Source organism: Paramacrobiotus metropolitanus, unplaced genomic scaffold (assembly GCF_019649055.1).
Source record: "Paramacrobiotus metropolitanus isolate TYO unplaced genomic scaffold, Prichtersi_v1.0 Parri_scaffold0000003, whole genome shotgun sequence".
NCBI classification, from domain to species: domain Eukaryota; kingdom Metazoa; phylum Tardigrada; class Eutardigrada; order Parachela; family Macrobiotidae; genus Paramacrobiotus; species Paramacrobiotus metropolitanus.
The window spans coordinates 2,887,735-2,904,669 of record NW_026570223.1 but is presented as its reverse complement, the minus strand read 5'-3'; the positions used below and the strand labels follow the sequence as shown (position 1 = coordinate 2,904,669).

At 40.2% G+C, this 16,935-nt stretch overlaps 3 protein-coding genes across 6 annotated transcripts; 2 read left to right on the top strand and 1 right to left on the bottom strand.

The window, feature by feature from the left end:
• Window positions 1–1,097: 1,097 nt before the first annotated feature.
• LOC129593609 (tRNA (guanine(26)-N(2))-dimethyltransferase-like) lies at window positions 1,098–4,876 on the bottom strand. 3 transcript variants are annotated; one of them, XM_055490036.1, is made up of 15 exons: window positions 4,758–4,876; window positions 4,438–4,503; window positions 4,188–4,331; window positions 3,957–4,128; window positions 3,469–3,656; window positions 3,178–3,406; window positions 2,822–2,970; window positions 2,679–2,750; window positions 2,538–2,601; window positions 2,145–2,279; window positions 1,907–1,992; window positions 1,715–1,823; window positions 1,571–1,644; window positions 1,400–1,510; window positions 1,098–1,324 (listed from the first exon to the last, which is right to left on the bottom strand). In XM_055490036.1, exons 3-15 carry the CDS (start codon window positions 4,292–4,294, stop codon window positions 1,252–1,254), a joined length of 1,569 nt encoding a protein of 522 aa, XP_055346011.1. In that variant the 5' UTR covers window positions 4,295–4,331; window positions 4,438–4,503; window positions 4,758–4,876; the 3' UTR covers window positions 1,098–1,251. The 3 variants fall into 3 exon arrangements, with proteins under 3 accessions (XP_055346011.1, XP_055346003.1, XP_055345995.1); XM_055490028.1 differs by lacking the exon at window positions 4,758–4,876 and adding an exon at window positions 4,599–4,688; XM_055490020.1 differs by lacking the exon at window positions 4,758–4,876 and having other exon boundaries at window positions 4,438–4,587.
• A 476-nt stretch (window positions 4,877–5,352) lies between these two features.
• On the top strand, window positions 5,353–14,311 carry LOC129593600 (ras GTPase-activating protein 3-like). Of its 2 annotated transcripts, XM_055490009.1 has the most exons (11): window positions 5,353–5,608; window positions 5,733–5,853; window positions 6,230–6,490; window positions 8,543–8,848; window positions 10,067–10,372; window positions 10,922–11,024; window positions 11,224–11,310; window positions 12,027–12,344; window positions 12,492–12,634; window positions 12,701–13,197; window positions 13,319–14,311. In XM_055490009.1, exons 1-11 carry the CDS (start codon window positions 5,551–5,553, stop codon window positions 13,594–13,596), a joined length of 2,478 nt encoding a protein of 825 aa, XP_055345984.1. In that variant the 5' UTR covers window positions 5,353–5,550; the 3' UTR covers window positions 13,597–14,311. The 2 variants fall into 2 exon arrangements, with proteins under 2 accessions (XP_055345984.1, XP_055345974.1); XM_055489999.1 differs by having other exon boundaries at window positions 5,354–5,608; window positions 12,492–13,197.
• Window positions 14,312–15,171: 860 nt separating this feature from the next.
• LOC129596151 (NPC intracellular cholesterol transporter 2-like) lies at window positions 15,172–16,840 on the top strand. The gene is made up of 4 exons (XM_055493347.1): window positions 15,172–15,693; window positions 15,922–16,031; window positions 16,262–16,435; window positions 16,544–16,840. The coding sequence occupies exons 1-4, from the start codon at window positions 15,618–15,620 to the stop codon at window positions 16,631–16,633; spliced, it is 450 nt and encodes a 149-aa protein (XP_055349322.1). The 5' UTR covers window positions 15,172–15,617; the 3' UTR covers window positions 16,634–16,840.
• Window positions 16,841–16,935: the final 95 nt, after the last annotated feature.

Sequence of the window (16,935 nt, the reverse complement as noted above, 5' to 3'; positions counted from 1 at the left end):
GCACAAGTTTAATAAGTGATGTTCGTACTGGGTATTATAATTAGTTATGTATTGTTATGTATTTTTATAAAATTGTACTTAATAAAATTAATTAATAATGTATAAATAGATACGTTTCCGCATACATCTATAAAATTCTTTTTATTGACGTAGCATAATAGTCTATTAATATAGATAATAGATATTATGTAAAATAAAGTTGTTAGTGTCTGTGTGACAGATGCATTCTACATATAGATAATTATAGATATAAAGTACCAATATCTGTACATATTCGGTTTGTGTAAAAATCGGTAATTATTATGCTTATTATGCTCGAGAGAGTTTAACGATACCGTGTATTGCAACGATGGATCAGAATTATTAATTTTATTAGTGGATAACATAAAACGGTAAGCTATGTAGTATGCACCTACTTGTTGGCGTTATTGCAAGTACAAAGATTGTACTGTTTAATGTGTAGTGCCCCTGTAGATAATAATTTATTGTAAGTCAAACTCTACCCGAGACGAGTGGAAATTACCCGAGAATGCCGCAAGCACAGATCGGAAACTTTCATAAATTAGCGTAATGATCGGTATTGGTGCTTGCGCCATAATAGTATTTCGAAACAACTAGCCGCATAAAGCAATCGCATCCCTATCGTGACTATCTTCCACTAACTTGTAAGCGGCATGTGCCGGCCACATAGCAAGACGATCACCCGAATTTCAAAGGTGGTTAAACGCTTTAGTCGCTCCGGCACAGGACTCTCCGAGCACGACATACGGAGTTACGGACGACGGTAGGTTTCAAACTTTTCATAATCTTTTTTTGCAGATATATAAATATTGTCAAAATCACATGCGAAAAGATGGTCATACACGTAACATGCATGATGGTAATAATTAGTAAACCGTCAACAATGCGAGCGCTCGTGTTGAGAATTTCCGCCAATGCTCATTCTCCACCTATCGACCTAATGTCACCTAAATTGTACTCGTTACCATTTTCGCAAATAAATCTAGATCTGTATACCGATAAGTACAAGTAGTGAGTGGCACTGGTGAGTTGCTGTTGTGTACGTCTAAAGTTGCAAAAACAGTGACTTATAAAATAAAACTCAAGTGTCAGACTGACATTGTCAGTTACCAAATAAGGCTTTAATAAGCTAACGGTAAAGAACAACTGGATCGCCATTCGCCATTACCGCGATTAATAAAAACACGCTTTACAACAAGTCACCGACATTTGTCTAAAAAAGTACGCATATCAAACATCGTCTGTTTTAAGCCTTTTTGCTTCAGTTGAGTAACTCGGAGAATGTTCCCTCTGTTGTCCAGATCTGCAAATCGATAAAACAATATAATATAATATACTTTTGCATCCATACCGAGCCGATCGTAGAGGAGTTACTTACCCCTTGGGTTTAGCCATAGGACCTTTTTGGCTCAGTTCAGGAAAGCGTAACACCTTCTTGCGTCGCGATTCAAAATCGGCATCGGGACGAGGAGCGAAGTTGGCAGTTATGCTAAACAAAAATACAACGTAAAATTTGAATCTTGACCGCAACAAATAAAATATGCCCTACCTGGGTGTTTTACTAAGTATTCGACTGATTTTAGCGTCCTCCATTCGTTCAGCGGAAACTGGATGCTTTTGAACCTGAACATGCAATACCGCAATATCAAAACGAATGAGAAATCTTTGACACAAACAGTAGACGCCCAATTACCCAACAGCGAATAATATCCCACATCACTTGCTTCGGGGCGTTGGTTTTCAGTGATTCTCTTTCACAATGGGACAATGAAAAGGTGTATCCGGCATGTAAAATGGCAGATCTAGAACAAATAAAAGCAAAACAAACAATCCAGTTAACGTAGCGTACGTCAGAGGTAGCCAAAAGCAAGCACTTATGACTTACAATAGCTGTTTGCTTGGTATGGGATTGCAGTGTACGACTTTGAACATATCCTTTGCAACATAATACAAAGGGCGGTCTGGCATCTCCTGTGAGTAGAACAAAACGGTATCACGGGTGTTTTAAAGCTTGTTTCCTGCGCCATTGTGCTCAGAAACTGTGGGTGCAAGAACTTCCCGCGCCCATACTTTCACCGCACACTACGAGTCAACATTCAACAGCAATAATTATATTTTTCTACCTCCTGCACCATCGCCAATTTTCCAGCTAGTAATTTTTCTGTTCCAAACCTATCCGGATGCGACGTCAATTCAGAAATCAAGTCGGTGACAAAGGAGACATCATGAATGCGACCGCTCCATATTGGACCACCAATCTGTTAAACACCTCAATGTAAACTGTAAAACACATACTTAAAACTTGATAACGGTACGACTATAAAAATTAATTTCGAATCACGTCGCTAAAGGTTCACAACTTTTAAATTGTACGAAACTATGCGTATGTGACTATTAGCAGCAATCAAGTGCAATACGAGTTTGCTTGCATATTTTTTTGTAATACTGCGGTGACTTAGGTCAATCCATCATAACACAAAACGATTTCACTTCACGGTTACAGCGTAGTAGCGTACCTTCAAATTAGTTCCACAAATTTCGCATATATTACTCGAAAGAACGTGGGAATTTGCATATCCTCTGAAATTTTAAAGAATATTAGCATTCGCTTGGCCTCCCGAAATCAAACCGCACACGGCACATTCACAGAAACTTACTTCGGTTTTTCACAGAGCGGCTGTAACGTAAAATCATGGCAAACATTGCAGTTGTATATCAGCGCACTATTGCTGCAAAACTCTTCATTTCACTGGACAATAGCGTAAGTCAAAGGCAGTCAAATTCAAATAGGAGAATTTACCGGACCGTTTCCTTAGCTTCCAGTGCGCCACGGCTAACTTTTATAAACAGCCGAACATAATGTCCTTCCCGTAAAGATAGTAAAGGCTCAATGTATCTTTCATGCAGCATTGCTCTCGAAGCGATCGCATTTAACACAATCCTCAAGGACTAGAATAACAAAACAAACTGAACGTATTTCTATAATGTGTACAATATGTAAAATCTTTAAAATAAGTTAATCAAGTGCAGCAAAGATTTCTTTCGTAGCCTATTTTGATTTTTCGCTTCAAACGGCAGCAGTCATTTAAGAATGTGAATAAAATATGTCATTTTTGTTCTAGCCCACAGTTCCTATTTATTCCAATCCCAACGTACAATTTCATGATGTGCTGGATTGCGAACGGAAGTGGCACCGTATCTGGCGTAACAGGCTTCTGGATAATTTCCGCACAGAATGGCCGTATCGGTGCATGTAACCATCAGTAATCCCCCGTCGGCCACACACTGTAATGCTCCCTCAAAGAATGGCGCCGCTGTTCCAAAGGGGTCCAAATCGACGGCATGGAAATAGTTTCGCTGGAAACCGAACGTCAGCATCAGTTCGCTAGACAGAAAAATTCCGGATTTATTCGCTAACCCGTGCTGCCAGAAGGGAGAAAACCGTACCGAGCGTCCTTTTGATACACTTGTATCTTGTCACAATTGTTATGAGCAGCATTTCTACGGATACTTTCGCATGCGACCGGATCGAAATCGTTAGCGGCAACCTGAGTAACATAGGGAACTTCCAGAGCATATCGACAGGTGCGAAGTCCCGTTGCTGCCATCACATCCAAGATTTTCGCGCTAAATGGCTGCAATGACAAGATAAATTAATAGAATTCAAATTTTTATTTAAAAAATGTTTCTGACGATTTTCGTTGGTGATTTGTCAAATTAATAAAATCTACAGAGAGGAAGGTTGAAAACACAAATCCTACGCAAAAATAAAATAAAAACCCGGTGAAGAATTCCAATAGCATATGAAAAATCCATTGAAAAATTATTACGGGAATTCACGATCAGCAAAAACTGTGTTTTAAAAATAAATAGCCAGAGAGTTCCTAAATAATCACCTACAAATATATGTTAGAACTTAGAACCCCGAACCATACCTTAGCATTACCAGCGTCTGTCTTCGTTCCATTAGGAACGCCTGCTTCACTTTTATTGTCGTTGTGGTTTTCGACGCTTCCAGAATTAACCGAGGCCTTGGCGTTTCGTCGCTTCACGGCATCCTCATGACGAAGCTTCAGCTTCTCAAAAAAGACGGTAAGTACCAGGCAACTGGAAAAAGAAGCCATTATCTGTGGTTCAGTGAAAAACTGCCATTACGCATTACACACCTGAGATCCCGATTGAATTCCTGCACCGGATTGTAAAACACCTTATCGGTGGAAACGTCTGGAGCCAGCATAGCTCTGCCTTCCTTAACAACTTTGGCGGTACTCATTGCTCGTGCGCTGCGGAAGTTAGTTATTGGAAGGAATCTGGATTCACAATAAGTCAGATGGTACCAAACATCCAAGGACTTCAATGAGTAACAACGAATGGAAAAGAAAGTAAGATCTGTAGAATGTCAATTGTATTACTCACTGTTCTGAGTGCGGAGACCGATCAAATTGTGTGTTCGATGCTGTGAAACTTTGCCCGAACAGGCGACTGAAATATGAACACAAGTTTATCGGTGACAGCAGCGGATTTCTTGCAGTTATGCCAGTTATTAATGCAGAAAACCTAACAATACAGGGCCTAACCATTGCAAAACAACAGGACCAACGATTCAACCGTAATCTACTGTCAAATTGTCAAATATCTCTTGAATTTACAATTAGTTTCAATTTGTTCAGTTTTAAGGATTTTGTGAAGTACAGTATCTACTTCATTGTGGCCTTTTGGGCTTCGGAGTTTTTTACCTGTGCCTCACAAGGCGCCGTAGTCCACAAAGAACAAATTTTTAAGTTGAGTTTTAATTTTTATCAGATAATAGTTTTATTAACAATAATCAGACATTTGCTGTTTCTGATGCATACTCTTATTTTCATAATTACTGAGAACTAGTGTAGTGTCTATCACTGTCTGTCGGCGCAGACTTATTTCTTAGTAAAATGGCTTTCGCCAATAATTTGTAAGTATACTAACTCGGCCGATTAATATTAACAATTATAATCAATTATTATTGTAACATAACCGTAGTACAACTACTGTAATAATTGTTATCTGATTATTGTTAATAATTGTACTGTTGTACTACGAGTACGGGCACATATTTATTCGGTACGCTTGACCGCAGACCAGTTGAGAAACGCCAGATGTCGTGCAATATGCCGCAACAGACGTCCGCAGCAGCGCAGCCGGTACGAGTGAGTGTACGCTTCATTCACTCGAGCACACTTCATTCATACGATTGGTTAACTCGCCATTTGGTAGGAGTGGGAGTGCCTTTGTATCACCGCTTGCCAGCATGAGTCACGTCTTTTATGCCGATGAACGAAGAATGAACTTTCTGCCCAAACTTCGAGATAACAGATTTAGTTTAGGTTTAGCAGATCTTTGATTTCAAGCGAGCTGGAACCAGAAATCTTGACGGCAACGTCGCTACGGGTGAAGCCGTTTTGTAAACCCGATCTCGATCTCCCTTTCTGTTCCCCGTCATCATCCCCTGTACCATCCTATAGATGACTACAATAATTAGCCACAGCTATTATAATGTCATACGCTGATGGGAATAACGTCCGCGTAGAGGAGACGCTAAAAATCAAAATAAGTAAGTTCTGACGGTAAATAGGTAATGCTTCTGACAGCGATACTTTATGATTTTTAGGCTTCAGCGCTTTGTGATCTGGAATATGTTTTTATTTGTTTTTTGTTTACATAAGTTTTCTGTCCAGGTGAAGTTCGAAATCTACCTCCTCGCACACAAGGATCACCGAAATTTCGCAGTCCATTTGTGACTGTTAATCTGGACCAAGAAACCGTTTTCGCAACATCGGTTATAAAGAATTCTCAAAAGTGAGTCATTAAGCATCTGATGAAATCGTTCGCATTTTTGTTTTGTAAAAACGGCTAGGCTGAATAAGCATGAATCAACCGGCATTTTTATTTGTTTTATTACGCGCTGTCACAAGCTTGAAACTGGTAATAAAAATTGTCAACTTGCTTGCGCAACGGAAGTATTTATAATACTTTGTAATTACCGGTAGCTGCGTTAAAGAAAACCAAAATCTTTTATTGCTCTTAACTTCTACTGCCAAAATTAACAGAAACAACTTTTCTGATCTATTTAAAACAAATACACAGAAAGCTGTGTTTTTACATTGCTTCAGGTTTTCTTCCACGTACATAATAAATTCATCATGTGAATATTATACATAGATCTGTTTTGCAGTCCTTATTTTGGAGAGGAGACGCAGTTTGAAATTCCTCGGAAATTCCGCTTTCTAAATGTATATGTCTACGATAAAAACGATCCAAATCCTAATGGTCAGATCAACGGAGCACTGGGCAAGGTAGCCATCGCCAAGCAGGATTTGTGTAAATTTAACGGGAAAGACCAATGGTTTCCCATCGTGCCGGTGGACAGCGATAGCGAGGTGAAAGGAAAAGTCCATGTGGAGGTCTTCCGGGTCAACAGTGCCTTAGCGGTCAGGTGTGTTGCTGCATTGTGCTCCGTATCTGTCTTATCTGATTACGAGAAAACTTATCCTAACACGGCTGTAAAATCGATCAGACATGCTTAATCACGTTGTTCCCTCGATGTACAGTACGTGGTAGAGTTGCCGTATACGGGTATGGATTTTTGTCGTCTAATATTAACCAACTTTAGAAAATAATGGTAATTGTTAAATGGTAATCTATAAGTATTACAGTACATCAAAATTTTGCAGGCTTTTCTGTCTTTATATGTTAATCAGCTCAGACCATGTAAATTTTTTAGCTACAGTAGTTATGCACATTTTATTGAAACTGAGTGTTTTTATTGGAATATAAAAACCGCATTCATCTACGGGGTTGGGAATCTTTTAAAGCAACTAACTGCAAGATACCAAATTTTATTTAAAAATTGCAGTTTTTAAGATTATCGATTTTTTTTATCGATGCTGTGCAGCCGGTTTTAGTTCCAAAAGTTCTGGATAGTTTACATTGAAAGTCTCTCTTCTTTTTTATCTTTTGCGTAAGTTGCATTCGTATCTCACTGGTGCGCACCGTAATAATCACTATTAATCAGACAGCATTTACGAGGCTAATCCCGATCTTCCTGGCCTAATTTTCCTGTGCGATCTGATTTCCTGCATGCAGATGCGGATAATTGCTTTTCTTTCAATACAATAAGCTAAATTTATCATTCGTTGGTATCACAGGAGCGCCTGCAGATGTGTACAATGCTACTTACAATAATTTTACAACTTACGATCGTTGTGCATAGTAGCTGGTGGTTGGTACACATGTAATAGGCGAGTAACTGACGTTTTTTGCCGAAGGTGCAGCACATTAATACACAAATGCGTCATTGTTATATTAATTAGATGATTCGCTGTAAGCTTGTCACTTGCAACGAAAAGCGGCATAGCGGATGTGGTCACTGCTTTTTGTAACGCTGCTCCGCATTATTTACGTAGAGGCAGAATTTTCCTAACTGTAAGCTTTGATCCAATATTATTTTCTTTTATCAAGATTTTACATTTTTGAAGACCGGCAATAGTCATAAGTTTGCGATCGTTTAGGATGTGTAACTGAAATGATAATTTGAAACGTCATATGCGATGCAAAGCAATAAAGAATAAACCAACAGTACTGGCTTGACCGGTAGTGTGACGTAGTTTTTCTGGCTGGTTAGCGGAGGCATTAATAAGTATTCCATAATGTGGGATAGTGGTAGATTGCCGGCTTCAATGTGGAGTGTGACGTAGTATTTTCGATACATGATCCTGTTTAGTGTTTTTCTGACCTTGTCACTTTCGCTTCGAGATCATTTCACTTGTCGTAAAATTTTCTTTTAACCTGCCCTGTCACTACAGATGTGGCTGCCGGTTGATGAATGCGTACGTGTACTTTTAAATTTCATTGACATTTTAAGCCGGTAAAACTGATGGGAGAATGTCGCATTACTTACACGTATTTCTGAATGCATAGCGCGCCTTTTGTTTGCAATTTTGCATACATGTTTATACTATGTCACTTTTGATATTTCTTCCTTCGTATTCACCAACAATATTTTCTGTCTGATACATACATCTGTAGGTGCCCTTTTAGTCGTATGGTATTGTTCCATGCATATGGTCGTATAATTGGAGACTAATGCAACCCCTTGGGTGCGCCGCTTTTCTCGTCTATCGTGACAGTGTGTCAAGTGATGTTTTGTGAATGGAGCGACATAGGATATTCGCATGCGTAATTTTGCTGATGTCCAGACCGGCAGCAGTTGTAGCATATTGATTGAGGGTGTGGCGCATGTTGCGGTTTACTTTGATCCAATTAATCATCCTGGCAATGGAGATGAACTGGATTTTAACGCCGCTGTTTACGCCAGGTGTAAAAGATTAATGACAACTGTGCCCTTTTTTTCCTCTTTTGCTATGGGTATCCTTATTAAAATTTCAGCAGCTTTTTGTATTCCTTCGCAGACACTAGGGTAATGTGTGCTACCTGTTCACTAAACTGTCCACACCCATATTCTGAACGCCGATTTTTCATTTTATAGGCTAAAGGAGTGTGCTGACTTGACCATTGTCAAGAACACCTGCGATCCTTTTGCGCTGGTCAGCGTGGAACATCATCCCAACAGCAAAGATGCCACACCTCTCATGTTCAAAACCAAAGTGTGGAGAAAGACTACAGTACCCCGTTTCGATGAAACCTTCTACTTCCCGGAGTCAATGTTGGATTACGATAAAGCGGAAATCCGCATCTGCGTATGGCATGAATCGGTGGGGGTGTGGGGGCATGTGTTTCTCGGGGAAATTCGCATACCGCTCAACGGACTGGATGCGCCCCACCACAAAGCGTGGTAAGAAGTTTAAACGAACGGTTATTACCGACCGATTTTCAAAATTTTATGAAGTACATGCGGGAATATAATTACTGTACGTTAATATTCTGTTAATTTGCAACGTATTTTATGCGTAATTTTCGATAAACCTTCAACTATTCAGTGTCAAAAATCAAAGCTACGATCTGCATTTTCCACTTGGGCTTCAGCTTGATACGAAAGAAATCTTCACAACTATTTATGATAAACCACTGATCCACTCAAACCAGGTTGTTATAAGTGCCAGTTATCCTTAATGTAATAGCTGAACACTTCTTACTTTGTGGACTGAAGGATTAATGTGCTTTAATTTCATGGACGAGCAACACAACGAAAAGGGGTAATACAGCAGGCTCAGAGTTTTAACGTTTTATCGTTTTTTTAAAATTAAACTTACAACAAAGCGGAATCAGTTGTAGTTGTCTTGAGTTAAGGGACGAACAAACAGGTTTCTGAATGGATAAGTGGTTAAAAAATTCATTTTGGCAGCAGCATTTATGCCGGCTGTTTTTTCGACTTTTGGTGATGTCGCTTTCTGTTACCGGGGCTGATTCGGCAGTTATTTCCACCTGCGTAGTTCCGTCTGACATGTAAAGGGTACAAACTTTAACTGCTGACTGAAATGACGCTGATATTTTGATTACCCCCATCATTCACAAGTACAACAGGAGCGTATGCTCATTCATAAAAAAACCGGTAGTGTTGTTGCAGTATCTGTGAAGGGCTCTCGTCATAAGCGTGATTGTAAAATAAATTGTAGTTACGTGAAAGTGAGAAAATCTTTTATTGCAGTTTTTAATTGATGGGTCGTTAATTGATGGGGATTTGATGGGTTGATGGGCTACTCGTGTTTGATGAGCGAAAGGAACCATATCACAGCACCAAGACTGGTTTTGGTCCCTAACCATAAATTTAAAATATTTATTCAGAATTATTTATGAATTTTATACTGCTGTAATGAGATGCGATGGTTACAGCGGATAAGTGTATCGGATATTACTGTTTCCGGTTTTAAGAACTTAATACCATGTACTATCATTGTTACTATCATTTTACAATAAAAGGTCACTAAATATATTAGGTATGGCAATCGCAAAATAGTTTTATGTGGTATAGGTATTTTTGGTGAGTTGTTTTTTTTTTTCACCAGGCATTAACTCTGGCCAGCTGGCATCTTATCGTTCTTTTAATTGGTAGGTACTTTCTCCAGCCAAGGGATCAATCGAGAAGTACAAATGTTTTGGAGAAGGGTGGTGCTATTCGACTTAGTATCCGCTACAGCTCGGACGAGATCATCTCCTCGGAGTGCTACGAACCTTTACGTCAGCTGCTCTTAGAGTCAGCGTCCTTTGATCCCATCACATCCAGTGCTGTGTATATTCTGGGGGAATTATGTGATGATAAACTGGATGTGGCCAAGCCGATCGTCCGTATTTTTCTTCACCACGACAAGTTACCGGACCTCATAAGAAGTTTGGCACAGCTGGAAATGAATGTCATCTCGTAAGTGTTATTTTTACTAGCGCACTGTAACCATTATCCTTTGCGGCGTTGCGCATCATTGCAGGCCGCTCCCTGATTAACGGCTTGTGTATGTGTCATAAAGATTCGTTATTGCGTGATACATCGTTAGCGTAGCCTAAAAGAAGATATTTTTATGGATTCTGAAGACTAGAGCATTGCGGTTTCGAGTTATGAACAAATTGTAAACTAGAAGCTGTAATTTTACGAAAATCTTTATTACTACGTTTTGTAAAAAAAATCATGATAATGTGTGCCAACGCCTTTCGGTCGGGGTTGACTGAGACAGAAATAGTATATTATAAACCAGTAGTATTAAATGTATCACAAAAGTATCCGTAAACAATGATGCGGCACCGGAATTTCACGCCATTATCATTGTTTAAGTTTGCTTATTTTGGCTGTTGATTTACGCGCTCACAGGCATGTAAGTAGACCAAATGGCATTGTGGTCAAAATTACATAAAAGCTGTTAAACATATGTTGCGTCTTTATTTGGTAGTCATCGCTAACTTGTGTGTTTATTTTTAGCGATGTGAATACTTTATTCCGTGGTAACACGCTCCTCTCAAAGTGCGTCGATGAACTGATGAAGCTGGTTGGCCGTTTCTATTTGCAGGCCGTTTTAAAAGAGGCAAGTGGTGTAAATTGTATAACACAATCTCCTGCTGCTGGTCCTATCTCTGGCTGTTTGGTGTTTAACTTTAAACTCGCCGACCGTATGATTGTTGATATTTGCATAAGTATTTTGATATCATTGCACAATAGTATGTATGCTGCATGTGACTGATTAGCACACCAAGGTTTACGGTAAAAATTTTGTTTGCTTGCAGATAATCGATAAAATCCATGCAGAAAATAAGTGCTGCGAAATCGATGTCAGCAAGATGACCGATCCTAATGATTTGACGGCTAATTTGGTAAGTTTGGAAGAAGTTTACGTTGCTCTTTTTGACCTAGATATCGGGCTATTTTTGGGACGGCATATGCGTCTGTAATGCGATCGGTTGCGCGCACTTGATCAGACACTCAGGGGCCGGCTTTTGAACAGTTATTTCCGCTTGTGTCACATCTTGATTATGTCGACTTATCAGCTATTCAGTTATCTATTCAGAGCGAGAAAAAGGCCGGTTTTTGTAGTGAGGCGAGCCAAACTTGTTGGATGAAAGAGGAGACGTGCCCGCGAATAATAGACACGTTCGATAACAAGGCAAAAATGTTTTTGTGATCATATCGGCGCTCTCGCCTGAGCCAATTGCTTCTTGAAAAATTTATTCACGCTAGCGATTCCTTTGATACGATGTCATTCGTTGTGGATGATCAGATCTAATGAATAAAGTTTCTAAAAACAGCGTGAGCGGTGACAGCGGCTTTAAGCGGAAACTGTTATTCATTGCGTGTTAGATAGGTCAAAATGCAATCTTCTTAAATTGTCAGTTAGTACTAATGTGGGAATCCATGACAATTTTTTAGACGAAGTTCAAGTTAGAAAACAAATTCAGCTTCTTATTTTTAATTGTGCAGTGTTTAATTGCATTGTTTGAGAGCGTGCTGAAATTCTACTCCGATGAATGTTTTGTTGTTTCATTTACTGACGCTGTACTGATTTTCTGTTTAACGTAATGCTTTGCTGCAGGAAAATTTGGTTGGCTACATTAAGCAGATACTAGATGCAATCACCCAGTCTGCACTTTCCTGCCCTGTATTGATCTCAGAAATTCTTGCCGAATTAAAACGCTGTGCCGTGGCTAAATATCCCAACCGACCGGAAATTCAGTATTCCGTGATTGCGGGATTCATTTTGCTCAGATTCTTTGCTCCGGCTATTCTTGGACCAAAATTGTTTGCTCTGCGAAAGGAAGGAGGATGTCCGTCCAATGTGTCGCGCACGCTCACCCTGATTTCTAAGACAGTGCAGAGTGTGGGCAATTGCCTAAGCAATGAAAACAACAAGGTGATTTAAATCATTAACGCATGCCGTTGGGCTGTTCATAATAACATGCGTCTTTTCAAATTGCGATTTTGGAAAAATAGTTTTGACGAAATTGGACGTTTATGTCTAGCGAAATCAAGTTGCTAATACCTTTGTTTTGTTATTCAGATTTTATTTAAAGAGCCGTACATGGCACCGGTGTTTGAGCGTTTCTGCACGGATCCGTATCTCAGTCAGATGAAGCGCTTCCTGGAGACTGTCTCCTCCGCCAATCTCATCCATTGCACATTCCCCGTGAAGCTCAAGGAAGGGTATGCTTTTTCCACTTTTGAAGTGGACAAAGCGTCCAACTCAAGATGGAGCATGTTGGTTTCTAGATATCTGACCAAGCGAGCGCAGAGCCGCAAGCGGTTTGGTTTGAAAAATCTCCGCCGACGCTACTTTTGCCTGTCAACTCACGAACTGACTTATGCTAAAGAGCGTGGCAGTGCACCGCTTTGTCGTATCCCGGTGGCCGAGATTCTGAGTGCTGAGTGTGTCCAGGAAGATTCTTTTAATATGAAGAATATGCTCCAGATCATCCAGCCTTATCGGCAGTTGTATATGCAAGCTAGTCATTGTGTGGAAGCACGCGAATGGATGGACGCGCTCAGTTTTGTTGTGCAGAGGAATCAGCGGAAACGCGATGTCTTCCATCCGGGTGCGTTCGTGTCCGGGGTGTGGCAGTGCTGTCGGAAACCGGATCATGCTGAGCCTGGCTGCTGTGCTGTTACCGCGGCCCAACAGGTGCCGGTGGATATTGATGTTGACCGGGAAACGGAGAAAGTCCATATGCTCTTCCTCGCTAATATTGAACGCCTGGTGAAAATGCAATGTGAGTGTTGGATGAGAATTATTCTTTCTTATTTACATCGTGAACATTGTAAGTTACAATACGGGTGTTGATTCAAATGAAGACACGTAACACCATTGTGCAACCGGATGTTTATTTTTAGCGAACTGTGACTCGGAAATCGAGATCCAGTTAACCGGGGAAAGTGTGCCACGCCCTTTCGACGATCCCAATTCCCGGCGGATGACAATTGAGAATATTTATCGACGGATTGTCGGTTTGGAAAGGGCGCATAAACGGCACACGGAGCAAATGTGCCAAGAGCACTATTATGGATCCGAGTTCGCTCCAATCGGTGAAGATAATTATACATACTTATTATTGGCTAATACGGGGGCTACTGCAACTGCGCCTGGTCTCGTTAAACCCCGCTTGAATTGACCCGGCTGATATGAAATATCGCGTCGTGGTGTTTGGCGTGTCGTTATGATTGTTCTCCATGTTTGTGTGAATGTTCTCCGTCCGTTTTTTGATACTCCTTTGCCACAATTAATCTTTACCAAAGTTTTGTACATCTCTCCCCACAATCCCGGGGCTTATTTGGAATTCTGACCGTTCGTCTGCTGTTTGATCGTTAACTTGGGGAACTGGTTGTCCGTTCACGGTGTGCTGTAGTTTTTCGTAGCCTGTACAGTTGTTGCTTGATGGTTGGCCGGCTGACACATCGTTTCTGCGGCTGGATCCCTGCTTTTAAATTTTTTTACTTTTGTTCCTTTGATTCTACACCAAACTTTGTTGTGTTGCCGTTTGCTGAGTTTAATTTCTTCCTTTAATAGGCATCTGTCATAGTAGGCCGATTAATGGCAGCTAATTTGCTGGTCACTATGTGTACTTGAATCTGGCGCGCTCATTGCCGTCCGCGGGTCTGGACCAATTGATATTTTATACATAATTTTAACTTCGTTGTTTTGACATAAATTAACTTTCTGTGGTTAACCGGGAGTTTTTGTGCAGCAATGTCGCAGAGATGTGCACAGTCCTGTTCTGCATTTGAAGACTTTTATTTATTTGTAACGTTTTTATGTGATGGCTACTGGATAGTCGTCGAAAATATGTACAAATGTCTTGTTGATAGAGAAAAGTCGTTATTAAAGAAGCGAATTTTGAACTGATTGATGCCCGGCATCATGACGTAAATTGTCTAGAATGTGAAACCTCGTAAATGTAGCAAACAAATCTAGAAGATAACAGAAGGTGGAAGAAAGCCGGGTGTCCTTATCGGGAATTTGCAGTGTCACGGGAATCTTTAATATTTTGTTATTCAAAACGGCAGTGGACCTTACAATATTCTTAAATTATTAATTTAGGCTTTTATCGTAACGATGATTAATATTAAACGAACCATAAGCTATTCGTGTTCTAAACGTATTTCTACCAACCAACGATCTAATTAACGAGCAGTCTTCTGACGAGGGCTAACTGCAGAGTAAAAGGAGCTTCTTGAGCGGTGTGCTATCCGTAATTTTCATACTGAATAACGCTTTTTTACGGTTGCAGATAGCAAAACCTTGTGAATAATAATAAAGTACAGATACAAATTTTTTATCTTCTACATAATTAGTAGAAGTATATATATTTGGTGACTGGTGTTATTACACGCTACGTGATTATAAAATACACGCGCGTGCTTTGTGCGTGGCGACAAATGAAATGCAAATGTTAACAGAAATGTTAACAGAAATTTGTTATTGATAACACTAATGTTTCATATTGACATTAATATTTGAAAAACATTAATTGATTAGCTCTTGGAAACTGGACTTGACGTTAACACTATTTTCGAGTCATAGTGGCCCGTGGCCGTTATGTAGAAATAGTACAATTACAGTATGCACAGAATGCACAGTTGGCATGCATCGGTATTCTGTGCGCAAACACACTGCAGAAATAATTATTACTTTATAGTTTATACTCTATTGACAAACATGTACTGTAGAAGGCGATAGATTTTGAGTATAGAAACAGATTTTTGTTTTCCTGTGGACAATGATTAGTTTTGTCTGGGTTTAATACTAATTATAGTTGTCTTTTTGCTTTTACATAACTTGTCGACATGGGTTAGAGGATTTCTTTCAGAAGCAGAAGCTTGGATAACTCTATCCCATTATCTACAGCTCTGTACATTGCTGTGAGCATAATAGTGGTTTGAGTGTGCTTGATAAAGACGACGAATCTTGCGATATGCTTATCGGCTGTTTTGACAAACTCTTTTGTTATCGTTCAGTTGCGTGCAACATTCGAATCTCCAGCCACAGTACATGCCTAGGAGTCGCTGACTTGATCAGGCGAGCCGTATAAAACTGCACGAACTGCACAAGCGCTGCTGTACAGGAGGACTCTAAATCAGATTGCTGTGTTGTGGAACGTTAGAAGTTTCAGTTATCACGTGAATCGGTACGAAAATGAAGGTCCTGCTCCTTATTGCTGCGGTTTGCCTGGCGTCGGTCTACGGGAAGAGCGTCCACTTTAAGGACTGTGGTTAGTGAAGGAGAAGTTAATAGAAGCAAATTTTTACTTTTTTGCAAAACATATTCAGCCGCACGCTAATAAGTATTTGTTGTTAAAAAGTTCGGAACAGTTTCAGCTTATGTGGTTGTCACGAGTACATACGATCATTGCACGAAGTTTTTCGTGGACAGTTCATTGCCACATGGTGTTCGTTGTACTTACTTGATTCCGTTAATCCGTTTTCGCTGTTTAACTTAGGCTCGAAGGGTGGTCAAATTCAGCAAGTAATCATTACTCCCTGCGATAAGGAACCGTGCACGTTCAAGCGCGGTGATACCGTATCCGTGGAGGTTGATTTCCAGGCCTCGGTACGTCACCAACTGTTGCATGTCCAGCAGTATCTGTTTTCAGTACAGTCAGATCAGGCCTACAGATATCGTAATATCGTATGAGGTTTACCGTTTACAGCAGTATTAAGTATTTGTTTGAGCCAGGCATGTATGGATTTATATGGCTGTATGCCCGTTTTTCTACAATTATTATCAGTGGACATTACAGCTGCGTGTTATCAGTGTTGTATACGCATAGTTTTTAACAGGTGAAATCGGCTAACGCCACCTTCCAAGCCTCCGCCGTCATTTTCGGTGAGACTATCCCCTTGGCGCTGCCCCAGCCGGATGCCTGTGAGCTGCCCAACACTAAATGCCCTTTGACGCCCGGAACCAAATACGAACCCACCGAGCAGGTGCAGGTTCCGCAAGACGTTCCTCCGGTGAGTTTTCGGATCAGTTTCTAATTGATTTTGATTTGAGTATGGGTGAAGGGTGAATGCGGAGCACGTTGTCAGGTTTATGGTGCAAATGATGTTGTCGTTTTGCAGATCTTTATTCCATTCCCTCTGCAAGTGCAGCTTATTGGTGATAACAGCCTGGTTCTTTTGTGCGGAGAGATCAATGTCAAGATTCAGTAAATAGTACTGAATGGTTGTGCACTAGTGACTAATCTATGGCAGCATTTATAGTACGCCTTTGATTTTTTATATTGACTTGATAAAAACTGACTTTGACATAGCTGTGATGTTGATGCACGTGACGACAAAAAGCCTATGGAAAATTCACTTGCCTGGAATTGAGCTATGAGCAGAAAACAGAAGGAAAATAAAAACAAATGAAAATAATTATTATTTTAGTAAATACCAGTTTTTTTAGCTGCTTACGATGCATGCTTGCTTTGCGTATATGCTTCGCACTGCCAAAAATGGGCGTAGTAAAC